This window comes from Podarcis tiliguerta, assembly GCF_965153285.1.
Source record: "Podarcis tiliguerta genome assembly, chromosome: 10".
In the NCBI taxonomy this organism is placed as follows: Eukaryota; Metazoa; Chordata; class Lepidosauria; order Squamata; family Lacertidae; genus Podarcis; species Podarcis tiliguerta.
Genome location: NC_139543.1, coordinates 60,199,243 through 60,223,022, shown reverse-complemented (window position 1 = coordinate 60,223,022; position 23,780 = coordinate 60,199,243). Strand labels below are relative to the sequence as shown.

The following is a 23,780-nucleotide window of genomic DNA, read 5'->3' as shown; positions in this document are numbered from 1 at the left end:
GCCTTGATTTTTTGAAAGAGGTAGCTTTAAACCCTTATTCATCACCTTGTAGTTTTTTTTAAAGCAAGCTACAGCTTGTTGTTTCGCAAGCTTCCCTCTTATTTTCAACAACCGCAAGAGTGGCAAGCTTGCTTTCTCAACCGTGCTGCACATCAAGTACTGCTGGTTTATATAACATAACTATGCAATAGTTCAATGCCAAGAAGTCAAAACTCGTATAATGAAATTAATCGAAACTATAGGAACAAACTTTACTCTGCAGTTTTGTTTGCAACAGAAGCAACACTTGAAATTATAATTAACAAGAAATTAATAGGTTCTGCAGTAAAATGAAGTGCTGCAATTGTATTTCCCATATTATAATTTTTTTAAAGTGCCTTCCATTTCGGCAAATAAGCTATAGTAGTTTCAGTATTACTAAAATTCCAGCAGAAAAAAATGGTAAAATTCTTCTGCAAAGGAGGACACAACTGCACTTTACTATGTTTGTAAACCTAAAATTTTAAGTCTTACTCAGGGTGATGATTCATCACTATCAAGTTTCATCTAAAGTCAAATGCAAAAAAAAAAAAAAAAAAGGAAAGAAGGCTGGGTACTTCCAGTGGCCTCCAAACTTGGGCTAGAGATTGGCCCAGAAGCTGCAGCTGGTGCAAAATGCAGTGGCTCAGCTGTTCACTGGAGCAGGATATCGCTGACAAGTTACCCCACAGTTGAAGAATTGCACTGGCTGCCGATTAGCCACTGGTGCTGCTTTTGGCATATAAAATCCTATATGGCTTGGGACCAGGATACCTGAAAGATCATCTCACCCCTTATATACCCAACTGATCACTGCACACTGCAGGTGAGGGCCTCCTGCTAATACCATCTCATCAGGAGGTCTGTTCCACACAATGTAGGAATCCGGCCTTTAGTGTTGTGGCACAACCCCACCCCCGGAATTCCCTCCCCTTAAATAGTAGACAGGCGCCGTCTCAGTCTTTTCAGTGCCTACTGAAGACAACAAGACTTTTAAGTTGAGCTCTTTCCCAGTCTGCATCTTATATTGGAATTGTTTTTTAAGGTAGTGTTTCTCAAATTTCTGTCCCCAGCTGTTGCTGGACTGCAATTCCCATCTAGCTATGGATGATGGGATGTTTAGTCCAACAACAGCTTGGGACCCTAGATTGAGAAACACTGTTTCAAGGGGTATTTATTGTTGCTCGCCACCCTGGGCTGCTATGGGAGGAAGAGCAGGATATGCCTTCAATAAATAAAATATACTGTAAAGGAGAAAATGGAACACAATGTAGTGGTACAGTTGACTGTGTATCACATTCAGCTGGTAAAAGTGGATGACATATGCTTTTTCTTTTTAAAAATGCTTGATTTAACGAGTTTGATCGCATATACATATATACTGCTTTCAGTCAAATGTGCAAACTCAGTTCCAATGCTGACATATATTACGTTGACATTAGGGGATAGGAAAACCCTACTTGTGGCACTGATTTGTGATGGTCAGCTAATGCATGCAAATCATCACTTGAAGCTGCAGGTGAAGAATGCCGAACATACGAACCGGCCCCACAGCCTGACAGTTTGTCCAGAGACCATGTTACAATTATTCAGGTCTAGCTTTCCCCAACTGGGTGCCCTTCAGGTGTCACTGAGCATAACCCCCATCAACTCTATCTAGCCAGTGCAGCCCTGTTTGTGGCTTGTGCTAATGGGAGTTGTAGTTCAAAATGCCTGGAGGACATCAGAATGGGAAAAGTTGAAATGAGCACAAATAGGAAGAAGAGCCATTTTAGTTTTTAATTTATGACGTAGTAGTATTAAATTAGTTCCCAAAATAGATTAACCATGTTGGGATTCTGAATAAAGGAGGAGCCCATAAGAACATTTATTCAAGCTTAGCTCTGTTTTTGTTTTTTAAAGGAAGATGAACCAAACAAGAAGGGATGGAGCTGATTGGAAGGTGTTTGGCTGCAATGGTACTCCTGATTGAGGCTGCTTCATCTCCTTCCCTTCCCAGGTTATGTAGGGCTTACACCTTGGCACAAGAGCACAAGGGTTCTCGTTTTGCCACTCTCAGCTAAGGATGAACAGTCACTGGGAGACAGGAACAACAGTGGGGGCGTGAGAAGACAGAAGGCTGGGTTATTGTGAGTCAGAAGGGTTTCCACCAGTTAATGTATTTAAACTGGGCTCCAGGTGCATGAGTTTGGGAGTGCTCTCCCCACCTCCCATTGAGTTTCACATGCCTTGAGGATCACTGAGAATATGGATTGGTACAGGCACAATGGTGAACTTGTTTTGTCTATGGCTAAGACAGCAAGAGCATGGAGGCACAGTATTGTGCTCCCTACCATCAGCTCCCTGTCCAGAATGAATTCCCCATGCCCCTTTCTTGCCAGTTTTAACCATGCTTAAACTTTACATCAGCACTGGCCTTATCTATTTGCGGCTCAGTCTTTTAGCAGTGGTTAAATGTTCCCCAACATAGTGTGGCATCAGCCCTATAAGAGAGCAGAGTCCAAAATCTTCACACATCCAACCTCCTTAAACCTAACAATACTGTGAAGTCAGTGGCACATAAAGTATGGTACAGCTACCATCTATGAAACTGTGGTGCACCCAATTTCTGGACTTAGACAATATTATAATTATAGACACACATTAGTCTAGATAACTGCTCCGAATCCAGAAAAGAACAGATCCCTTCTGTTTTTCAGGAGGCCCACAGAATGTTCCCCTCTACTGTGAAGTACTTCCATCTATTCTGGCTGGCCGGGTTGTGGAAATGGACCAGCTGATATAAGCATCTTTATCACCCTGTACCTTACATAAAAGATCTTAAATCAAAAGTTGAAAACAATGGAATTTATAGGCTAGCAAAAAATCAATAACTAAAAAGTAGCCAAGTAGTCAAGAAAGGCAGTTTTTAAAGTTTATGCTGCTTATTACAGAACTGTAGAAGTTTCATGTGCTTACGTAAAGAGCGCCTCCGCTTGTTCTTCAACTTCCTTCTTTTGTTCATTCCAGCTTTAGAAGGAGATTCTTCTTTAGCCTTTGGCTGGTTGGTAACTTTTGAAGAATTCTGCTGGCTGAAGTGTGTTGGCACGTGACGAGCCAACCCACTCTGAGAGGCAAAGCTCGCATTGCACCCTCCGACGACACACTAAGAAATACAAAATCAGAAATGCTCAATTAAGACATCATAAGGAAGCTACCGATTCATTCTCACTTTGCACTGCTGCTCCTTTAACAAAGGAACAACAAATTCAGGCAACATATTAAAAACTGCTTATTTCAAAAAGAATTTCCTCTTCCCTGGATGTCCCTAATGCAGATCTCTGTGTGTTAACAAGGAATGATAGTTGAATCAAAGCTGGCCTCCAAATACTCGAGCACTCAATCCATTCCAATTATACCATGAAAACATACGCCTTGTTCTAATTTTAAAAATCCTGAAATCACATCACATGCAAGGGAAAATTTTCTTGCATGCTACACAACCACCACCCATTCCTATGAGTATTTCACATGGGTAAAATACTTGTTCTCCTGACCAAGAAAGAAACCTTAAAGAAAACTGTTATAGAAAAGTTTATTACAATCAATTTAAGGCTCCTTTCTACACATTTCCTTCAGTACTGTGGTTAAAGTGGATTAGGTGGTAATGTTCCAAACAAGCAACATGAGCCAGCTCCAACAATATGCATCAAAAATTGCAGACATTACAAAGACCAGTATGAGCGAACAGACTACGTCAAGCAGTCTGCTGTTCAAGGATATTGAGGGCATGTTGCCCTTGAACAGCATCAAGCTGCTGAGAAAAAACGTCAATACAGTAGATAAGTAAAAGCTGCTACGCATATCCTTACTACTCCCTGAAGGTTTCTCAGTAAGGGATGTTTTGAATTCTCATCTGTGCTGAAATGTTTTCTTTGGCTAGAAGCATGCACTTTGTAACCCAGTTTATCAAAATATAATTTTGTCTGCTTGGGTTCCAAAAGTGACATTGTTAGGAGAACTTCAAATCTAGTATCATACTTAGTATTATACCAGCCCCCCCACCCTAACCTGCTCCTAACTTTATATGCATTTAATATACCATCTCACACACATGCTAAGTTTATATATCCTGAGCGGAGGACCCCAACGATAGAAGATGAAAGCCACAATAGCATGTGCTATCTACCTACTAACTGAAAATCATTTTATACTGAAAACTAAATCAAGGCTGAAGGTTTTGCTAAGCCGAATTTTCCTGTAGCTTAGTTAAAGTTTTGGGGTATCGTCCAACATTACAGATTTCCTAGCACAAGCATTTTCAGCTGTGCAAAGGAACTTCCCCTCCCTCAAAATCTATAATGGGTTTCCCAACAACCCTCCAGAACAGATTCAAGGGGTATGTGGGGAGAAGGAAGGGAAGTACCATTGTACATCCCAAAGTGCCTGAACTAGCAAAACTGTTTAGCTGGATACTGCCCTTAGCCTACAGCAGCATATTTTTGCTCCTCCCAAACTGGATATTGATGTTTTTAGACCTGAAGGTTAACAAAACACCACCCCAAATTGGTTTGGACAATAATCTTTTGGCTTAAAACAAAAATATGAATGAATCTTGTGGGCATGCACCTAACTCCTTCACTGCTCCCTTTGTGGAGGAAGCCAACAATTCCATCAACCACATTTTCGTACCACTTCACTATTAAGAAAACCTTGAAGAGGTTCAATATTTGAAAAAATATACATTAAAAGCATTCCAAAAAAGAGTAGAAATATCAGGAAGTTCAAGAATACTTTCTCATTTCATTTGAATCAGAAAACTATATTTAACAGCTCTACATAAAGCCAAACTATTAAGACAACTTCAAACCATGACTTCATATCCAAAACCCTTAACCATAGTTGCCTAGTTCAAATTAAACAGGAAGCAGTACTTAACAGAAGACTTCTTGGTTTGCTCACTTGCTCATGTGAACAAAAGAGGAAATGGGCTGTGGCCAAAAGACTTGTTCGTATCTTTGCTTATCAAGCCAATGTGATCATCCAAACATGGTTGCTTGTGAAGATGAGTGTCTGCATTTAAGACTTATCTTTTACAAAGCTCTCACTTTAAGTTAGACAGCTAAACACAAACATCTTTACATTCTTAGAACATTTTTGTAAAAAAAAAAAAACACCCACCATTGTACGCTTATCCTAAATTGAACACTTAATCTAAATGAGAACAAGAGTAAGTCTGAAAGTGGGTTCAATTCCTGTTCTAGAAATGGCATCTGAGTAATCTAGTCTGACTGAATAATCCCCAAACTGCAAAATCACATGAGTTAAATGGCCTGATTAGATAGGCTGCAAATGAGTGGCTGCATGTGGTGCCCATGGTAGTGATACACACAGCTACTGGGAAATGTAGTCATGAAATAAAAAAGGATAAAGATCTTCTGAAATGTGTCTTTTCCACCCTCAGGGCTATCTGCACAGGCAGAACTGCATGAATAGGACTACGTTCTCTATAGGAGAACTGGGCAATTAAATTTAAGAGAAATTAAGACTGTAGAAGAGATATTGGTTCTACTTGAACCAAACCAAAATAGAAACTTTTCATGGAATCAAATGGGCGGAAGGATCTGGTTCAGAATATCATGGGCTGGGGTGAGGATTTGGATGTTGATTGCCCTCAAACTGAGATCAGAAGTTGATGAGGACACAGGCAATGGACAGCCAACAAATTTAAACTAGTTAGGATGATTAGGAGTTACCAACAATATTCCAAAGCTATCTTACCTTAAATGGTTTGTCACCACTGTGCGTCAGCATATGCCGCTGCAACCAGCTCTGACTTGTTGACGGGGTGTTATAGACTTTGCAGCCTTTCCATAAGCAGACAAATACCTAGTAAAAGAAAACACAACCATTAAGGTCGGGTGAATGTTCACCTATTGCATGATTTTAATATCCAAACTCAAGTACACTCCCAGTTCAACTGTTAAAACTCTCAAGTGAAGTGTGAAATTGTTTCCTCTAATGTTTTCTACAGCTGTAATTCAATTTGGTGTTAGAAAACATGACAGATTTCTGTTGGGAAAGAATGTGCTTTTTTTTTTTTTTTTGAAAAAACACTTTTGAGCTAAGAGAACAGAAAACATGCAAACAGAAGAGAACCACCAGCAGGTTATAAAGACTAAGGATGCTGGTAAATTTTTAGTTTGAGGACTGGACAATCACAATCCAAGGAAGTGACACAGTACACTATCAACAGCTTTATTAAAAAGACACATAAAACCCTCTAGGGCTGATTTTGAGGGTGCACAAAGGGCTGCATGGGGGACAAAAGGAAGACTGAGATCCACTGCACAAGCTAAGTATGTTTCAACAATGTATGGACAGCATACAACTCAGTTCCTTATGAAAGGCTTTTGAGGAAGTTTGGTAACTTGAGTTCATGAAAACTGATGCCGTAATAAATCATTAGTATTTAAGGTGTCACAGGATTGATGGTTTTTGTTGCAAGAGACTAATACTTTTGTCAGCCACATGGCTAAATCATGATACATGGAATGAACTCCTTTAAAATGGGAAGAATATAAATATAAAAATCAAAATCAAGAAATTAACATCGGGACCCTAAATATTCATCATTAGAGGAAGCAAATATTTGTGGTGGTCATTACCTCTAAAATTCAATTAGCAATTATGTGAAAAGTCATGGGATTAAGGACAACTTTAAAAAGATATAAATCATGGGTGGCTAGCCCTAGAGTGAAGGGTACGTAATAATCACCCTTTTTTTTGAGCCAAGGGCATCAAGACTCTCAGGGGCACATCAAAGTGAAAGTGCCTCCCCTTTTAAAAAAGGAAACTGGGGGAGGGGAGTCCTTAGAGAGCACAAAATCCTTTTAGCATCACAGAATCAACAGCAGGGGACTTGCAGGAGAGGTCTGTCAAAAATTCACACACAAGTGTATGTGTGTGTGTAAATGTATATGTATGACAAATTTTGGGAGGCCATATACAGCCTGCTGATTAGCCACCTCTTAACTAAATTAAGCAAACACAGGTCTGTTGCTGGCTACCATGATAGATACTGAAAAAACCTGTGTGCCCATATTTAGGAAGCACCTTGCTAGCTGTAAGATGATCCTGGGGTGGGGGCAGAACTCCACGAAGAACACACAATTCCTGGACCCAGAAACCATCAAGCTACAACTTTCAGACTTACCAGGATTCAGCTTCAGTTAGGTAAGACTGCTGATCTGGCTAAGAATGGCATGACTTACATTCTTAACAGCAGTCCCGAGAAAGGGATACAGTGTATTTCATAGAACTGTGGGATACTTGGGGTGTATTTAGGGAGAAACGTTCTTTTCTATTTGATAACAGTCTCCTTGTTCAAGTGAATGAAAGATAAGACATTGAAATTGTTTGTTTGTTTTAAATTGTTTAAATTGTTTTTGTTTGGTTTTGTTAGTTTAATGTGTTAGTGTTGTGCAGTGTTTCTGTATTGTATTGTCCTTTTTTTCGGTCTCCCCCCCCCCTTGTTTTGTAGTGTTTAAACTGTTCAAAAAGCAATAAATATTATTATTAAAAAAAAAAAAAGATAACAGTCTCCTTGTTCCATCACAGAAACTGCAGATAGCTACCATTTTATTTGTGTGGAGACCCCTGCCATTGGTGCGGCTGAAGTCCAAAAGCCTTATACTAGAAAAGGATTCTATGCTTTAATTATTCAGGTTATGAAGACAGCTGTTTTTCCTCTTTTAGAGTGAGCATTTTGCTTTTCATTTATTCTTCCACTTCTATGTATGCTATGTTGAAAACAGGTTGCCTCGTCTCCAAACTCCAAGTTACAAAACCAAAATCTAAACTGCTGATGCAAAAGAAGAAAAGCTACATTAAGGAACACAAACTAACTTGAAAGAGAACCAGTCCTAAACAGTTCTCTTTATCAAGCTGCAAAATTCCAAATTAGATAAGTCACCTCTTAACTTCAGACATCTACAAATCTTACTTGCTAGTGAAAAGTGTCAGTTTATATCTCTTCTCCCAATTCTCTCGTTCAGTGGTCTGGAGGCAGCAAGAAACAGCAGGCATTTCTCCAAGTGTTTCTTACTTTCCACACACCAAAGTGAGAGTGAGAAAAATCCCCACCTCTCTCAAAAAGACAGGAAGCTGAATAAAGGCAAAATGGAGGCAATGCCGATGGACGGCTGGCATTTCCAGGAATTGGGAATTCAGCCTGCTCTAGACAAAATGGCACTCCCTCTGAAGGAAGAGGTCTGTCATCTGGTGATGCTCCTGGATCCAGCATTGTCACTAGAGGACCAGGTGGCTTCCAAAAGCGATTGGCATTTTATTGAGCAGCAGCAGTTATTAACTCTCAATGCACACAGTACAAATATCATGGAAGAGCAATGAAAAAGTAAACCAACCCCTCCTCGCTGGCCGTCTACATGTATGGAGCGAATGTGGTCTGCCAGATCTGGGCTTGAGTTGAAGCAAGAATGGCACTGGTCCCAACAGCAGTTATAAGCAATACTTTTTCCTGATGAAGCTGTAACTCCTTGTCCATTCATCATAACTGGAGTTGAGCGCCCACTGGAAATTGTGCTGTCTACATCCATTATGGTACTGCTGATGCTACAGGAAGGGAAGAGAGAGAAATGAGTTAATTATGAACCTTCTTGTGTTTTCAAGCAGATTTATATTTCAATATAAATGGCAACACTCGAAATCCCAGCACGCAAATTAACAAATCTCAATACACAAATAAATGAGGCAAATGTTGGTTCTGACTCAATATGGGCCAAAACTAGTTGTGATTCATTAAAACTGCTCAAAAGTCCCCATTTCACTACTCCCTGGCTCCATGTCAGGAGTTAGCAAACCTTGGCTTGTCATTACATGCAAACCCACGATCATGGCTTGTTTTGCTTCACACAGACCAGGAGTGTAACAAAGGAACTCCATGCAGGTGGGTGGGTTGGCATAGAAGGGATGGAGTAGTTCTATGCCCAGCATAGAAACAAAATGGGCTGCCAGAGGAAGGGAGCCCTCCTCTGAACACAGAAAATATTTTTTGCCCTTTCTCTGCTGGTCTCCAATAGGCTATTAAAAACTGTTGGGATTCTTTACAAAACTGATGTACACATAATATACATCACAGCCATTTCTGGAAATATGTAAACAACTGCATATTGGCTCAGTCTTTGAGCACATAGAAAAGAACGACTGTGATTGCAGGTAATGACCAGTTCCCCGTTCTTCCCTCTTCTGGGTCCAAAAGGACCCACATGTCAGTTATCACAGAACATTAGAACATGCCTAAAATGTTCACCACCTGTACTAAGACCCAGCATGGGTTTCTGAAAAAGAAGTCAAGCCAGGTGGATCTCTTAATTTTTTTATTTATTTTTTTAGTTACAAGCTTGGTGAATCATGGGAATGCTGCGTATCAAAGTAAGTCTTTGACAAATTCCCCAATGATGTTCTTGTAAGAAGCTAGTAAAATGTGTACTGGACGATATAACTGTTAGGTGGAGTTGTAGCTGGTTGACTGACTGAACACAAAGAGTGCTCGCTAACAGTTCATTGTCATCTGGGAAATAAGTAAAAAGTGGAGTGCTGCAGGGTTCTATCCCATGCCCATTTTTGTTCAACATCCTTATAAATTACTTGGATCGAGGTATTGAGGGGAACCTTGTCAAATTTGCAGGTGACACTAAACTGGGAGAGATAGCTAATGCCGCTGAAGACAGAATCGCAATTCAAAATGACCTTAGCAGATTGGAGAACTGCTCCCCAACTAACAAAGTGAATTTCACTAGAGACAAATGTAAAGTTCTACACTCAGGAAGGAAGAACTAGCTGCACAAATATAAGGTGGGGGGACACCTAGATGGCCAGTACTACATGTGAAATGGATGTAGGAGTTCTCAGTAGCTTAGCATGAGTCAACAGTTGATGCAGCAGGAGGAGAAAGCGAATGCTATTCTAGGCTGCATCAACAGGTATCTAAGCAACCAAATACCATTCCAGGCACTTCAGAAATAGTATTAATTTAACTTAGGCTGGACTAAAATTGCAGAAACGCTTAACAGAGAGTAAACACTACTATCACCATGGAGCTTACTTCCAAGTACAAAGAAGCAGGACTGTACTGCAGGTGCCTCCTTGTGCACCTTCTCCCCATCCCCTTATGCAAGACTGTAAAAGCTTTTGGGCATGTTTTGGTGATTGTTGCTTTTATGCTTTATATCACATAACACCTTGCTTTATTTTGGACACATAAGAAACAGTATTGCTACATCTACTGTATTTTATTCTATTAAAGATCTGCAGTTCATTCCTTCAAGGGATGAGATTTCATCATTATTACTAGCAATCCCTTTTGGCAAATGTAATGAAAAGGCCTGCCATCTAAAAATCTGCCTGTATTGCATTTGTTAAAATTGTAATGGCTAGGTCAGTCAAAAACAAATACAAAAATATTCAATGTACAGTGGTACCTCTGGATGTAAACGGGATCCGTTCCTAGCGGGGGGGGGGGGGTACAATAGTGCCCTATGTGTTGTTGTTCATTGCCTTCCACATATGTTCCAAGGCGTTGTATGGAATCTGATACAACAGCAACTAATCAGCACAAATAAAACCAAAATGAATTTCAGAAAATATGTGGGCCTCGGATTATTGCCTTTGAAGACGACCTGTGCTGGTTCATGTGGAAGGAAGCAGCACAACAGATATGTAGAGCACAAGCCATTTAAGACTTCAGAGGTTCGCACCAAATTTCTGGTTTCAGCTGTTCCCAGAAACAGACAAATAGTTCAGGATAGCTGTTCAAGGACAGGGTAGAGATTAGAGAGCCTATTAGCCAGTCCCAGCTGGGTTTTGAACTGAGTGAAGTTTCCAACCACTTGTCCTTTCTGGTATAATGTACACAATCAGATAGTGAGTTAAGAAAATCTTGGAGCTTCACTTGTACACTAATGAAGAAAGTTATCTCCTCCCTTGGCAACAGCCAATCCTTTCCGCATTCCTTTGAATGTTCCCTTTGAAGGGAAGCAAAGAATTTGTCCTCCCACCATCTCCACACTGTTGACAGCATTTGCAGGCCTCTATGAATTTGGATTTTGCTTATTCATGGCCAGTGACAACCACTGCCCTCCCTTCAGTTCTCCCTTTGCTCTTAGGAATTGGAGAAAACAGCATGAAGAATTCCAACCACTTTCCCCCTTCTCCAAAGCAGAGTGCAAAATTACAGAAAACATTCTGTCCTCTCCAACACATGTCACATAATTCATAGGAGTGGCACATGTTTAATTCACTTCACACTCGTCTTTTCCAGAAACTGTGTGTCTATATTGATGTTTTTATAGTGTGAAGCTAAATGTAAATGTTTTTGAGAAAGGAACAAGGTTTGAGGAGATAGCAGCCTCTGCTGAAGACATCAGATTGCTGCAAGCTGATGGCACCAGAGCTTCTTTGCACTCCATGGTCTCTAAACCAGTTAGCCAAAAGGATTAAGGTTGGTTAAGACAGCAGCTTACATTCGTGTCACTCTGCTCAAGCACTCAAATGTAGATTCAAAAAGGATGAACATTACTTCTTAACTGGTAGAGCATGAAACTCTTAGGTTCATGGGTTTGAGCCCCATGGTAGGTGAAAGATTCCTGATTTGCAGAGGGTTTGACTCACTAGACAGTTCTGATTCTTACATATAAGTATATTTCACATATGTGTCATCAAAAAAGCCCCAAAACTTTTCCCCACCTGGTCATATGCATAGACATATTCATCACAAATGTGTACACCTCAGAACACTCAAAGTTCCCTCATATTGCTGTTACATATCCTCAGATAGCTCAGTTTTGCAGATCATAAGACTCAATCTCAGGATTAAGGGTTCGAGCCTCACATTGGGCAAAAGATTCCTGCATTGCAGAGAGTTGAACTAGATGGCCATCGTGGTCCCTTCCAACTCTAAAATTCCGTGATTCTAATCATTCATTATCATGTGGTAATGAACACCACTGTGAAAATCACAGGTTTACAAACTGAAGAGACAAGGTTCTTTTAGTCTTAAATCTATTTTATGCTCCTGTATATACTTAGCTCTTAGCTAATGGGTCTTTGGGTTTTTTGGATTAGTACATATGACATTTGCTTTATATGAGTACTGTTGAACATACAAGAAAAAGCATTTTAAAACTACATAAAACATGAGTTATCTTCCCTTGCTAAATCTTCATCGTCAAATGAATTAAGGTTCCGATTCTTCAAATGGACAATTTGAAGCACAAGAAAGATACTTTGGTGTAGGAAATGTCAGGCCAATCTGTATACATTTTCATTGGAAACTAAAGCTGGTACTAATAATGGAAGTTAAAATATAAAAAAAATACTTTCTACTTCAGTATACCGTACTTTCCATCTATAAGAGGCCCCCATGTATAAGATGCCCTTATTTAGGGAGGCCTCAAATTTAAGAAAATGAGCAAGGGTGGGGGGGAGAATGCCAAACCAACTATCACTCACCCAACTAGCAAACGCTAACAATCTCAAGCAATGCAAGCCAAATTGCCAAAGCAGCAGCCAATCCAAAGCAGCCCTTGCAGCAGACACCATTCACCCACCCAATCGCTAGAGCCTGCTGGCGGATACAACCAATCGCCCGTTCCCCCTCTGTACTACCCACGTATAAGACGAACCCCACCCATTTTAAACTTTATTTTGGAGTAAAAAAAAACCCTTGTCTAATACACGGAAAAGTACATTATTTAAGTATCTTGCTTCACTATCTATATTCCTGACATTTTAAAGGCAATTTATTCATTGTTCACTGTTAAGAATAAGTAAATTTTTGCTGCATGACTGACACTGGTCCCCAAATGGTAGATTCCCCGACTCCCTCACTCCACAGAGAAAGTAACAGTAGCATCGGGAGAAAAGTTAATTAAAATAAATGTGACACCACTCATGTAGTCGATGTCTTTTCTAAGGGAGAACATGAACCTTTGACCACTCTTGCTACATACAAGGTCTGAGAGCAACAGCAGTATCTCTAGAGGCCCTTGAATGAGAACGACTAAGGTATAAATCCATTCCCAGTTCTTCCATGAATGCACTGAGGCAACGATTGCCATTTATTACTGTGAAGATGCAATGGATAAGGATTCTATGCCATTTTAACCACAGATACGAGTTGTGCTAAGTTATGTTTTTGTATTTGGAATCAGTTCACTTACAGGAAAACATTCAGTTCAAACCAAAAAGTTTCAGGGAGGTCCAGAAGTAAAGTGGGCCTACAGGGAAGATTAGTTCAGAGAATACAAACCAATGATTCTTATTCAAGCAGTCTGAACTGCTTCAGGGAACTCCAAGCTATACTGCAGCATAACCTAAGTTTCCCCAAAACGGAGTAAGCTGTTTTTGATGGGGTTGTGGCACATATAAAGGCTAAAAGATTCAGAGCCATGTATACCACTTTTATCTGAAATACTGAGACACCAAGCTGCCACACATCAGAGCTTTTAATGTCTATAATAAAGTTAACTTTCATTAAGATCTAGAAGTGGAAATTAGATTATTAATGAAGAGCAAGTGAAGCTCAGAAGGCATGTGGGTAAGCTACTTACATTAATAACTTACCCTCTGCATCTGGGTTTGTTTTTTTTAATTTGTAGTTTTATCACAACAAATGTTCAATGAAGATTGGAATATGTGCAGGATAAAGATGAGCTGCTGAATGCCAGTAAAGCTGACACAAAAACAAACATCAAGTGTTTGCACCTTTAAATGCATCATAAATGAAGAATGCCATTAAAGAATTCAATCCTGGTTGCCTGTTTTGATGTTGAGTTTCTCACAGTTATAAAGCAAAACCCACCTAGCTGTCAGCTGCATCAAAAATGGCTCACGTATAAAGGCACAGGGATATGAGCAACGTCAAAAGATCAGGATGAGTACACCAAGCATATTTAATCTGCTGAACATTCATTATGTGATTTGTTGCCCTATGGGGCTTTTATGAAGTCATAAATGTGTGTTTAAAGCACATTAAACAAGCAAGCTGTTTTAGCAGATTTTAGTGCCCACTTAGTAGCTGCTTCTTATAAAAAAAAATATATATACCTTAAAACGGATTGCTGACTTTAGATAAATGCAGCATTAAAAACTTCCAAAGGCAATTGCTGACTCCATATCACCCAGGGAAGAATGCAACATTTATAATCAGAACATTAACCAAAATGAAAATAGAAAAAATAATGATGGAATTTAACTTGGCTCAATTTTTTAGTATTTGGGATCAATATTAAAGTTCTGTATTTAAGATGAGGTATTATTAATTTTAACAGAATAGGACATGCTCTTCTGCTTTCAGCAACCACATTCCTGGGAAATACTGGAAATTGCCTCCACTATTGGCACTGGCCAGGTGTAGTGCCTCAGCCGTCCTGAGCTATCACACAAACGTGGCAAGAGACAAGTGTTCCCAAATGCAGTCTTGAGCAGTAAGTCATCAATGCCCCCAAGGAGCTGCTACCCTCCACTCTTATTTAGACCAAGGGGCACATCATGCATTATATTTCCATCAGAGAGAGCTGAAGTAGAGAAGAGTAAATTTTGAAAGATTTCCGACTTACAGAAATGTGAAGGTGGGAACAAATTCAAGGGAGGGGGAACCATCTTGTGAACTGCCCTGAGATCTTCAGATGAAGGGTGTATATAAAAATTTAATAAATCACCATCACCACTATCAGCCCTGCCCCATCCCCAAGGGCTTTTTCTTTCATTCAGTATTTGCAAATGGTAAAACTGGAAATTTGAGGGGAAATATTAAATACTTTTCCTTTTGAATAACAAAATGCTTTTGAGACACAGTTTTACTTATTCAGAATGTGCTCTATGTATTACTACTATATTTTATTACCCACCTTTCATCCAAGGGTTCCAGGGTGGGATACAACAACTGAAACTTAGTGTGGGAAATGGTTTAAAACAACCTACATCACAGAAATAAGGTAGGTCCTAAAAAATATACATCTCAAGTGACAAATGTGTAAAGAAATGTGCAAAACAGCAAGAACTAAGATGTGTGTTCTCAGCAGTTTGTACTGCTCTTTCTGTGTACTATTGGGTATATCCACAATTTGGAATTTACAAACCAATGTCATTGAAGCAGTTGTGCTTTGAAGCAGCAGTCCTATGCAAGCTAACCAGGAGGTATATTCACCATTAAATAGAGTGGACTCTACTTCTGAGTAAATATGAATAGGATTCCTCCACAAAATTCATAAATACTGAAAACGGTAAGTACATAGCTATGCACTAAGTAAGTTTGCATTTTATATTGTAACAGTATTAAAAGGAAAATTTGCTTACACTTCAACTTCCCCCAAGGATTTCCATGTCCCCACCTCGATGTAGCCCAACAAAAAAGGGGGGTTCCTGTTGAAGGCACCCGTGATGAGCCAAAGCACCTATCCCTGTACTCACAAAGACACTGTTAACTTAATTTCTATGTACTAATTGATTGGGGAAACAGGGAAAACTTTAAAAAATGATTATGAAATTATACTTTTTCAGCATTATCTAAGATAAGCTTTAGTATCTCATAATAAATTCCTCCTTTACTCAACAATTCAATGTGATTTTATATGTGATAGATGGAATCTAGAGGCTAGCAAATTCTGGCTTGCAGGGACTTGGGCCAAGTAATTTTATTAAGGAACTTTAATATTTCAGGACTATATTATTTTTTAAATGCAAACTATTTTGCATCTAATAAGCTTCAAGTTTTCTTCTAGTCAGCAACTGTCTCCTAGGAACTGAACTAGCCTTAAGAATTCAAATACTGGCTCAACACTGCAACTTGCATGTTTGCATGAAATCGATCTGCCTTCAGTTACTAGTCATTTAATAGAGTGACTAAATAAAAAACAGGTGCAAGTTAAAATAGTATAGTCACTAGAACTAGTTTAACAACTTATTTTTAATCATGTCAAACTATATATTAGTAGACAAGTATCATAAAAAACAACGTACCTACTAAGAAATGCCCAGAATCTCAACAGATTGTAACTATCTGCTGCATACACTTGTGAGAACACAACTAAGAACCATTGGTCATGCAGAAGCTTGTTGTGCCAATATAAGCATTTCTTACACACATACCCTTTTGTTCAGAAGCACAACTGGGTTTTCATAAGCTGCATAAACCCACTTGTGTTAGTAAATTTTACAAGATATGCTTGTTAGTTACACGGCTGATACACACAATTAGGTGTTTGCTGCTCCCTTAAAGGGCGAGTAAAGGAGAAGAGGAACCAGTGCAAACCATTCCCCCACTTCCCAAGCTAAGCTGCTTTTTGAGGAGGACTTTAGAGAGGAGTGTAAAAAAACGTAAAGAGCTCCAGAGCTAAGACAGCCATGTTTGCTAGAACAGGGTGTGGTAAAAAAGGTTGGAGTTGGGAGGAAAAATGAGGGGAGAGATTACAACAAGATGAGTGTCTAAGACTCTCTAAACCAACTCCTCCCAAACCAGCAATGGATTATATGGGGCCTGGCTTCTAGCCAGATGGGGGAAAGGAGGATTTGTGTAGTAACAGGCCACAACCATCCCAACAAACAGAAAAACCAAAGAAATTTCCTCTCACTGACAGATGAGGATATGCAATACATAAAGTCCCAGTTGCCTTGGAAGAACAGGAAAAGGCGTTTTAGGGTGGAGTCTTGTTGGTGCTACCTTACTATGGGCATACATGAAACCTTTTAATACTTTTGACACACCTGGGGCGGCAAGTAGCAATTCTTTTGCAGGAATTAGTCTACATCAGTGTTTCCCAAACTTGGGTCTCCAGCTGTTTTTGGATTACAACTCTCATCATGCCTAGCAAGCAGTGGTCAGGGATGATGGGAACTGTGGTCCTAAAACAGCTAGGGACCCAACTTTGGGCAACACTGCTGTACATGCCTAGGAAGAAAAAGAGGGGGGGGTGAAAAGCCCCCTCCCTGTCCAAGATGGAGGAGCCATGCTCAGGCCAAGGGCAAGTCCTGCCAAGTGAAGCAGCAGCAACTTAACTTCTGGAACTTTTGAACCTGGAACAAAGATGGGAGACGATGCAGATTGGAAGGGGGCATCGCAGAAAATGGAGCGGGGTGGGGTGGAAGCGGAAAGATGCTGAGGGTTGGCGTAATCCGCTTTTAAGAGAGTTTGCGTCCTGATTTTTAAAGGCTAAATTAACATTTCAAGGGGCATTAGGGGCACACACCAACACCCTGCCCCGGCCTATACCACGAGTCCCCACTTGCACCCCGGGGACCCCTAAACTTGAGAGAGAGAAGAACGGGCGCACCCTCTCCCCCCCCCCAAACCGACCTGTCTTCGGAGTCCATGCGGCTGAGCGGCTCCCCGTCGGAGGAGATCTCGAGGCTGCCCCTCCGGCCTGCCGACGAGGCGCTGCAGGTGCTGCTGCCTCCGCTCCCTCCTCCTCCGCTCCCGGTGCTGTAACCTTCGTCTCCTCCGCCCGCGCTGGAGCTGCTGTTGCACCCGCCGCCGCCGCTCGGGCCTCCGCCTCCAGCCGCCGCTCCGGCCGCTGCTGGGCCTCCGCCTCCTCCGCTGCTCCCGGGCCCGTCGCCTCCGCCCGCGCTCCCTCCGCCTCCTGCTCCTCCTCCCGGGCCGGCCTTGGCGTCGGCCTCGCTGCCTCCGGGGCTGAGCGAGCGGGTCTCGTCGCTGCAGCAGCCGCTGGAGGAGGACCCGGCGCTGCTGCCGGCCTCGGCCTCGTCGTCGTCGTCGTCCTCCTCCTCGTCGTCGCCCTCGTCTTCGTCGTCGCCGTCGCCCGCCTGGCTGGCGCTCTGAGGGCTCGGCTCCGACATGCTCTCCGCGCCTTCGCCGCCGCTCAGGAGGGGCTGAGGCGGCGGCAGCAGCAGCGGCGGCGACGGCGACGGCTCGGCCTCCATCTCGATCGAAGGGGAGGCTTCGCTCTCGGCCTCCTCAGCGCCCGATGAAGAGGGAGGAGGAGGCGGCACCCCCAGCGGGGGAGGCTCCGCCATGTCGCTCAGCTCGGCCGCCATGGCGCGTCGGGAGTCTCAGCGTTGCTCGGCCCTTCTCTCTCCTCTCGCGCCTACGCAGCCCGACGCTCGTTCGCTCGCTCGCTCACTGACGGGACTGACGGACCGATTCACCGGCCAGATGCCGCCGCGGGCGAGGGGAGGGAGGAGGAGGAGGAGGAAGGGAAGTGGGAGGAGCTTCCGCTGCGGTGGTGGTGGTGGCGCCAGGCACGCGCGCGCCCCGCTCGCTACGGCAGCCGCCTGCGGACAAAAGCGCGAAGCGGGCTCCGAGGACGCAACCGCAGGAGGACGGGGTGGGCGGGAGGAGGAGGAGGAGGGGCAGTTGCCGGGCGAAGGGATTGGCTGAGATGGAACCGGGGGTGCGGGGGGGGGGAGCCCGTGCTGGTACCTCTCTTCAGAGTGAGGCTGCGCAGGGAGCCGGGTTCACATCCCTCCCTTTAATCCCCAGGAAACTGGATATGGGTATCTGTGTGAGCCCCAGCCTACCTCGCAAGGCAGTTGTGTGTTTTTTTTGTTTCATATAATATTTATTTATTTCATGCAATTTAATACCCGGCTCGGTTGTTCGTTTGTTTGTTTTAAAAAAACTACACACAGAGAGAGAGAGACCTGAAAGGTCACGCTGTAAAATGATAAATAAGTGCATATCTCTTTCCTCTTGGTTGTAATGTATTCGGTCGGGGAGGTTATTGTCTGTATGTTTCTTTGGCTGCGAGTAAAGCAACTAAGAAATGTAATAAATAATAATGGTAATGATAAAATGTGGGGAATTCATGGCCCTACTTCAAAACATACAAAACTTAAAATACTAGGATTAAGATCACCTCGATTTTATTTTATTTTAATGCAGTTTATTCTTGCAAATGTAACAGGGGTGGTGATGGGAAGAATCATCATAATCTGACATATGCTATAAAAATAATGATATTCCAACCGTCTTCAGTCAGTGTGGTGTAGTGGTTTAGAGCGGTAGACTCGTAATCTGGGGAACCGGGTTCGCTTCCCTGCTCCTCCACATGCAACTGCTGGGTGACCTTGGGCCAGTCACACTTCTTTGAAGTCTCTCAGCCCCACTCACCTCACAGAGTGTTTGTTGTGGGGGAGGAAGGGAAAGGAGATTGTTAGCCGCTTTGAGACTCCTTCGGGTAGTGATAAAGCAGGGTATCAAATCCAAACTCCTCTTCACTTGAGTTCCCTGGGAAGAGGGATTGATTGGTTCTAGTACTCTGAGAATTTCAGCTTCGGGATGGGGTGTCTCCTAACGGGATGAATGCCCTAGACTCTGAATTTCTTGCAGCAAGCAGCAAGTTGGATTAGACAACCCACCCCACTCCTCCACAGGGCCAGCCCAAGCCATTTCCAACAGGGGGTTCTCCAGGTGCAGCTTGAAGACTTCCAGCGAGGGAAAGCACACACACACACACACACTCCGGTTAATTGTTGAACTGCCCTTACTGTAAAGAGGTTCTTCCTAATGTTCAACTAAAATCTGCTCTGCTTTCACTCAAGCCCATTAGATCTAGTCATGCCCATTGGGACAGCAGAGGAAAAGTCTCACCCGTTTGGGAGGGCGGCATCTATACATTTGAAGCAGCACCATATCACTTTAAACAAAGAATCATGGGGACTGTAGTTGCTGGGACTTAGGAACAGGGTCAGTGCTGTTGCGCTGAGGGTCCTGCTTGTGGGCTTCCTCTAGGCATCTGCTTGGCCGCTGTGGTTGCAGGATCCTGAAGTTGAGGGCTTCCATATGCCTTTGGCCTGACCCAGCCAACAGCACTCTTCTTAGGAAAGGGAGCAGCAGCTGGTGGAGAAGGACAAAGTTAAGGAAGAAGGTGGAACCAATGGTGATTAATTGTTAACATCCAGACAAGAAGAGATTTGGAATGGGAAGGCAACCTCCCTGGAAATACACTTCCATGGGGTCAACTGCAGGCGAGGGAGAAATCATACTTTATTGCTCCCTCTCTCCCACATCCACCAGCAAAAGGGAACAACTGGGGCATCTTAAAACTGTTCTCAGCGAAAGTCAACCTCACGTAAAGCTTCAAGCTGGGGAATCAGAGTAAGTGCTCAGCTTTCCAAAGCGCTTTCCCAGTTTTGAAAGGAAAGGAGCAAATATATGCAGCCCACGATAAAGTCATTCCCAAAAATGAGTTGACGTCGCAAACTCATCCATTCTCCAGGACGGCAGAGACATCAGTGGCCCTAAAACCAACTGGCTACCCTCATCTGAGGGGCTGATAGAAAGTGTGCAGCTGCTGTTCTAAAAGCTGGTTTGTGTGTTTCAATACAAACAAGCTAGAAACCGATACTTTGACTGTACAAACTTCAAGCAGCAGCAGCAGCAGCAGCAGCTGTGGAGCAGAACTAAGCCAGCACAATCTGATTTGAAATAGCTGAGAAGTATGCCATTCGAACTATGAAATTTGAACACAGGAACATTATCGTGAGCCAGGCCATTGGTCCATCCATCTAGCTCAGTATTGTCTACAACAGAGATGGGGGCGCCAGCTGCCCTCCAGAAGTTTCTGGACTACAACTCCCATCATCCCTCATGATTGACCATGCTGGCTGAGGCTGATGGGAGTTGGAGTCCATCAACATCTGGAGGGCCATGGGTTTCCCACTCCTGGTCTGCACTAACCTGTAGTAATACACACATATAAATCTGTCACCTTGAGCCAATTACAACCTCTCGCCCTAACCTACCTCACAATATTGTTGTAAATCAAAAATGTGTGAGGGAAAGGATCATGTACAACACCTTCAACAGATAAATGGAATTGATTTTTTAGCTGTAAGCTGCCTTGAGTCCCTATCAGGGAAAAAGGTTGGTAACAAACAACAACAGTGAGAATTATCAGGAATTTACCAGAGAGTAAATCCTATTCAACTCAGTGGGAGTGAGTAAAAATGCTTAGGATGGCAGTGTAAGGCTGCACAGTCTTTACCCAGTTGCCTGGGAGTAAGCTCCATTGAATACAATGGGACTACACTAAAGGAATAAGCACTCCGCGCATTTCCTAAGAAATGGCCAGCTGCTGAAGCATTGCAATTAAAGAATCTAAGGTGGATTGGTGACCTTTTCCTTCAGAATTAGGAAGGGCTTCATATGCCAGCTTCACCATTTCCTCCATTGGGTGCAGGCATTTTATTTCCAGCATAAACAGGACTCTGTTTTTTTACCTACACACCCCACCACTTGTAACTGTTCTCTGAGATGGGGGGGGGGGGGGCGGGAGGAGAACCGGGACATTCTGGGATCAAATCAGAAACTGGGACGAATTCTGTAATTCCGGGATTGTCCCTGGAAAATTGGGACCCTTGGAGGGTATATGTCAATAGGCAGGGAGTTCCAAAGTGCAAGTGCTGCAAGACCAGATCAATTTCTTACAAATGTGGAACAAGTATTACATGGCACATTAAAGGTAAAGGGACCCCTGACCATTAGGTCCAGTTGATGCCGACTCTGGGGTTGCGGCGCTCATCTGGATTTACTGGCCAAGGGAGCCAGCGTACAGCTTCCGGGTCATGTGGCCAGCATGACTAAGCCGCTTCTGGCGAACCAGAGCAGCACACAGGAACGCTGTTCACCTTCCCACCGGAGTGGTACCTATTTATCTACTTGCACTTTGAGGTGCTTTCAAACTGCTAGGTTGGCAGGAGCAGGGACTGAACAACGGGAGCTCACCCCGTTGCGGGGATACAAACCGCCGACCTTCTGATCGGCAAGTCCTAGGCTCTGTGGTTTAACCCACAGCGCCACCCGCGTTAGATAGTGCCAGTTCCATGGGTCGGAGTGGCTGCGTCGGCACATGTGGGGGCAAGGCGATCCTGCAAGTAAACTGGTTCCAAGTTGTTAAGGGCTTTATATACTGAGAGTAAGACCTTGAAGCAGCACAGGTCTCTGAGCAGAGGCGTTCTATGCTGAAAGGGTCTCAGGTAAATGGAACATATCCTGTCTAGACTGATACTAACGCCTACAGACAACTCTCTTTCCTGTCTCTTGCTGGTGCAACAAATAGGTCATTCTACACCATATCCGTGGAGCCTTCTAGAATATTCTGTGCTGCATGTGGTTCTGCAGCCATCACCCCCTACACGTTAATTGGATCCTGTACAGAGTCTCAGTGGTGTCAGGTTCTCCCCCCCCCCCCCAGCCTGTTGAAATTGGCCCTTGTCAGCAGCCTTGAACTCCCCATGACCTCCATCACAGAAGCTTCGCTCTGTCTACACAGATTACTGTGCAAAACTCATGACGGGTTTGGATTTTATTCAACACGTCGGCCAATGCAGCGGGAGTGCCCCAAGAGCTTAAACCTCGAATATCTGGGAGCTGTTAAGAACAGAACGAAATATTCTGGTAAAGGAGGGAAATGAGGAATCTGCATCAGTTACACTGCAACCTTAGCAATCTGGGGAAAGTTCGCACAATAGCGTTTCTGTACAATCATGTTCAATAACACGGAAAAAATAGTGAATGCTAATAGGTGCTCTGCGTGAGGGAAGGGGGACAATTGTTAAGGATCTTCTTTCTGAGAAGAGAAAAGGGGGAAGGCCTCAGAGCACATTTTTGTATAACAATGCCAATATATTTTACAGCACAATCGCTAGACATGCCTGCTCAGGAATAAGCGCCACTGATTTCAATAGGAATCACTCCCAGCTAAGCTAAGTATAAGATTTCATTCTTATGCTTTGCTTTCAAAAAAAGCAGCTATTCTTCTTTCCATAATTTTGCTCTGACATTGTAAAAGCAATCTTTTTAAAAGTCTTTTTGCCGCAAATACTCTCTTCAGAATCAAGGGAATTGTTAGCAGGAGCTAAGCCAGGAAGAGTTGCAAAGTAATGAACTCTGAATTTTTCCAGCTGCTCTGCCCCATGCTCTGTCTTGGAGTCTTATTAAACTGCTGATGCTTTTAGGCAGCTGCTCAAGAGGCTGCAACTGTTTTTTTGGATGGGGATGCCAAGGTACATGCCTAGATGTTCTGCAACAAGTCTCCACCACCCTGGCAGCTTTTGCCCAGGAGGCAGATATTCATGCATGTTCATTCATACATGTATGTTCATATGTACATCACACTGAATTGCCCCAACATCCCTGCTGCCTTTCTACCTGGCTATTCTCCTCCAGAAAGGTGCTGGTCTCCTTGGTCTGCTGCCTAACTCACTTGTTACCTTGACGCTCCATCAGTAGACCAGTGAGACTTCCTGATGTTCACAGGATATTTTTATTCGTTTACTATGTTTGCTGTGAAAGTTCCTGGCATTTTGTGCAGCTGATACTTGTACAAAACGTTTGTATATAGCAATAGGAATGAGGATGCTCTGCTTGGTTGTTAATTCTGCTTTAAAGAATGTAGAAATAATGATGATGATGATGATGATGAATTATTTATTATTTATACGCTGCCCATCTGGGCAGCTTCCCACAAAAGATTAAAAATACATTAAAACATCAGTCTTTAAAAACTTCCCTCAACAGGGCTGCTTTCAGATGTCTTCTAAATGTCAGATAGTTGTTTATTTCCTTGACATTTGATGGGAGGGCGTTCCACAGGGTGGGCACCACCACCGAGAAGGCCCTCTGCCTGGTTCCCTGTAACCTTGCTTCTCGCAGTGAGGGAACCACCAGAAGACCCTTGGAGCTGGACCTCAGTGTCCGGGTTGAATGATGGGGGTGGAGACACTTCTTCAGTATTCTGTTGGTTATT

At 42.9% G+C, this 23,780-nt stretch overlaps 1 protein-coding gene and 1 long non-coding RNA gene across 6 annotated transcripts in view; both read right to left on the bottom strand.

Annotated features, from left to right (window-relative positions):
- AEBP2 (AE binding protein 2) overlaps window positions 1–18,280 on the bottom strand; it is a 30,782-nt gene extending 12,502 nt beyond the window's left edge. For 2 of the 5 annotated variants that reach the window (XR_014502638.1, XR_014502639.1), the window contains exons 1-4: window positions 17,372–18,250; window positions 8,424–8,631; window positions 5,779–5,886; window positions 2,977–3,163 (exon numbers count right to left, since the gene is read on the bottom strand). Coding sequence is in view for 3 of the 5 variants with exons in the window: in XM_083402202.1 (XP_083258328.1) it covers window positions 2,977–3,163; window positions 5,779–5,886; window positions 8,424–8,631; window positions 17,372–18,066 (1,198 nt within the window). In the remaining 2 variants the exon portion in view is untranslated. Of the gene's footprint in view, window positions 1–2,976; window positions 3,164–5,778; window positions 5,887–8,423; window positions 8,632–17,371 lie in introns of all 5 variants that reach the window. The other 3 variants (XM_083402204.1, XM_083402202.1, XM_083402203.1) reach the window with 3 other exon arrangements.
- On the bottom strand, window positions 18–2,970 carry LOC310659271. The gene is made up of 2 exons (XR_014502703.1): window positions 840–2,970; window positions 18–741 (listed from the first exon to the last, which is right to left on the bottom strand). It is a non-coding gene; the product is annotated as an uncharacterized lncRNA (long non-coding RNA).
- Window positions 18,281–23,780: the final 5,500 nt, after the last annotated feature.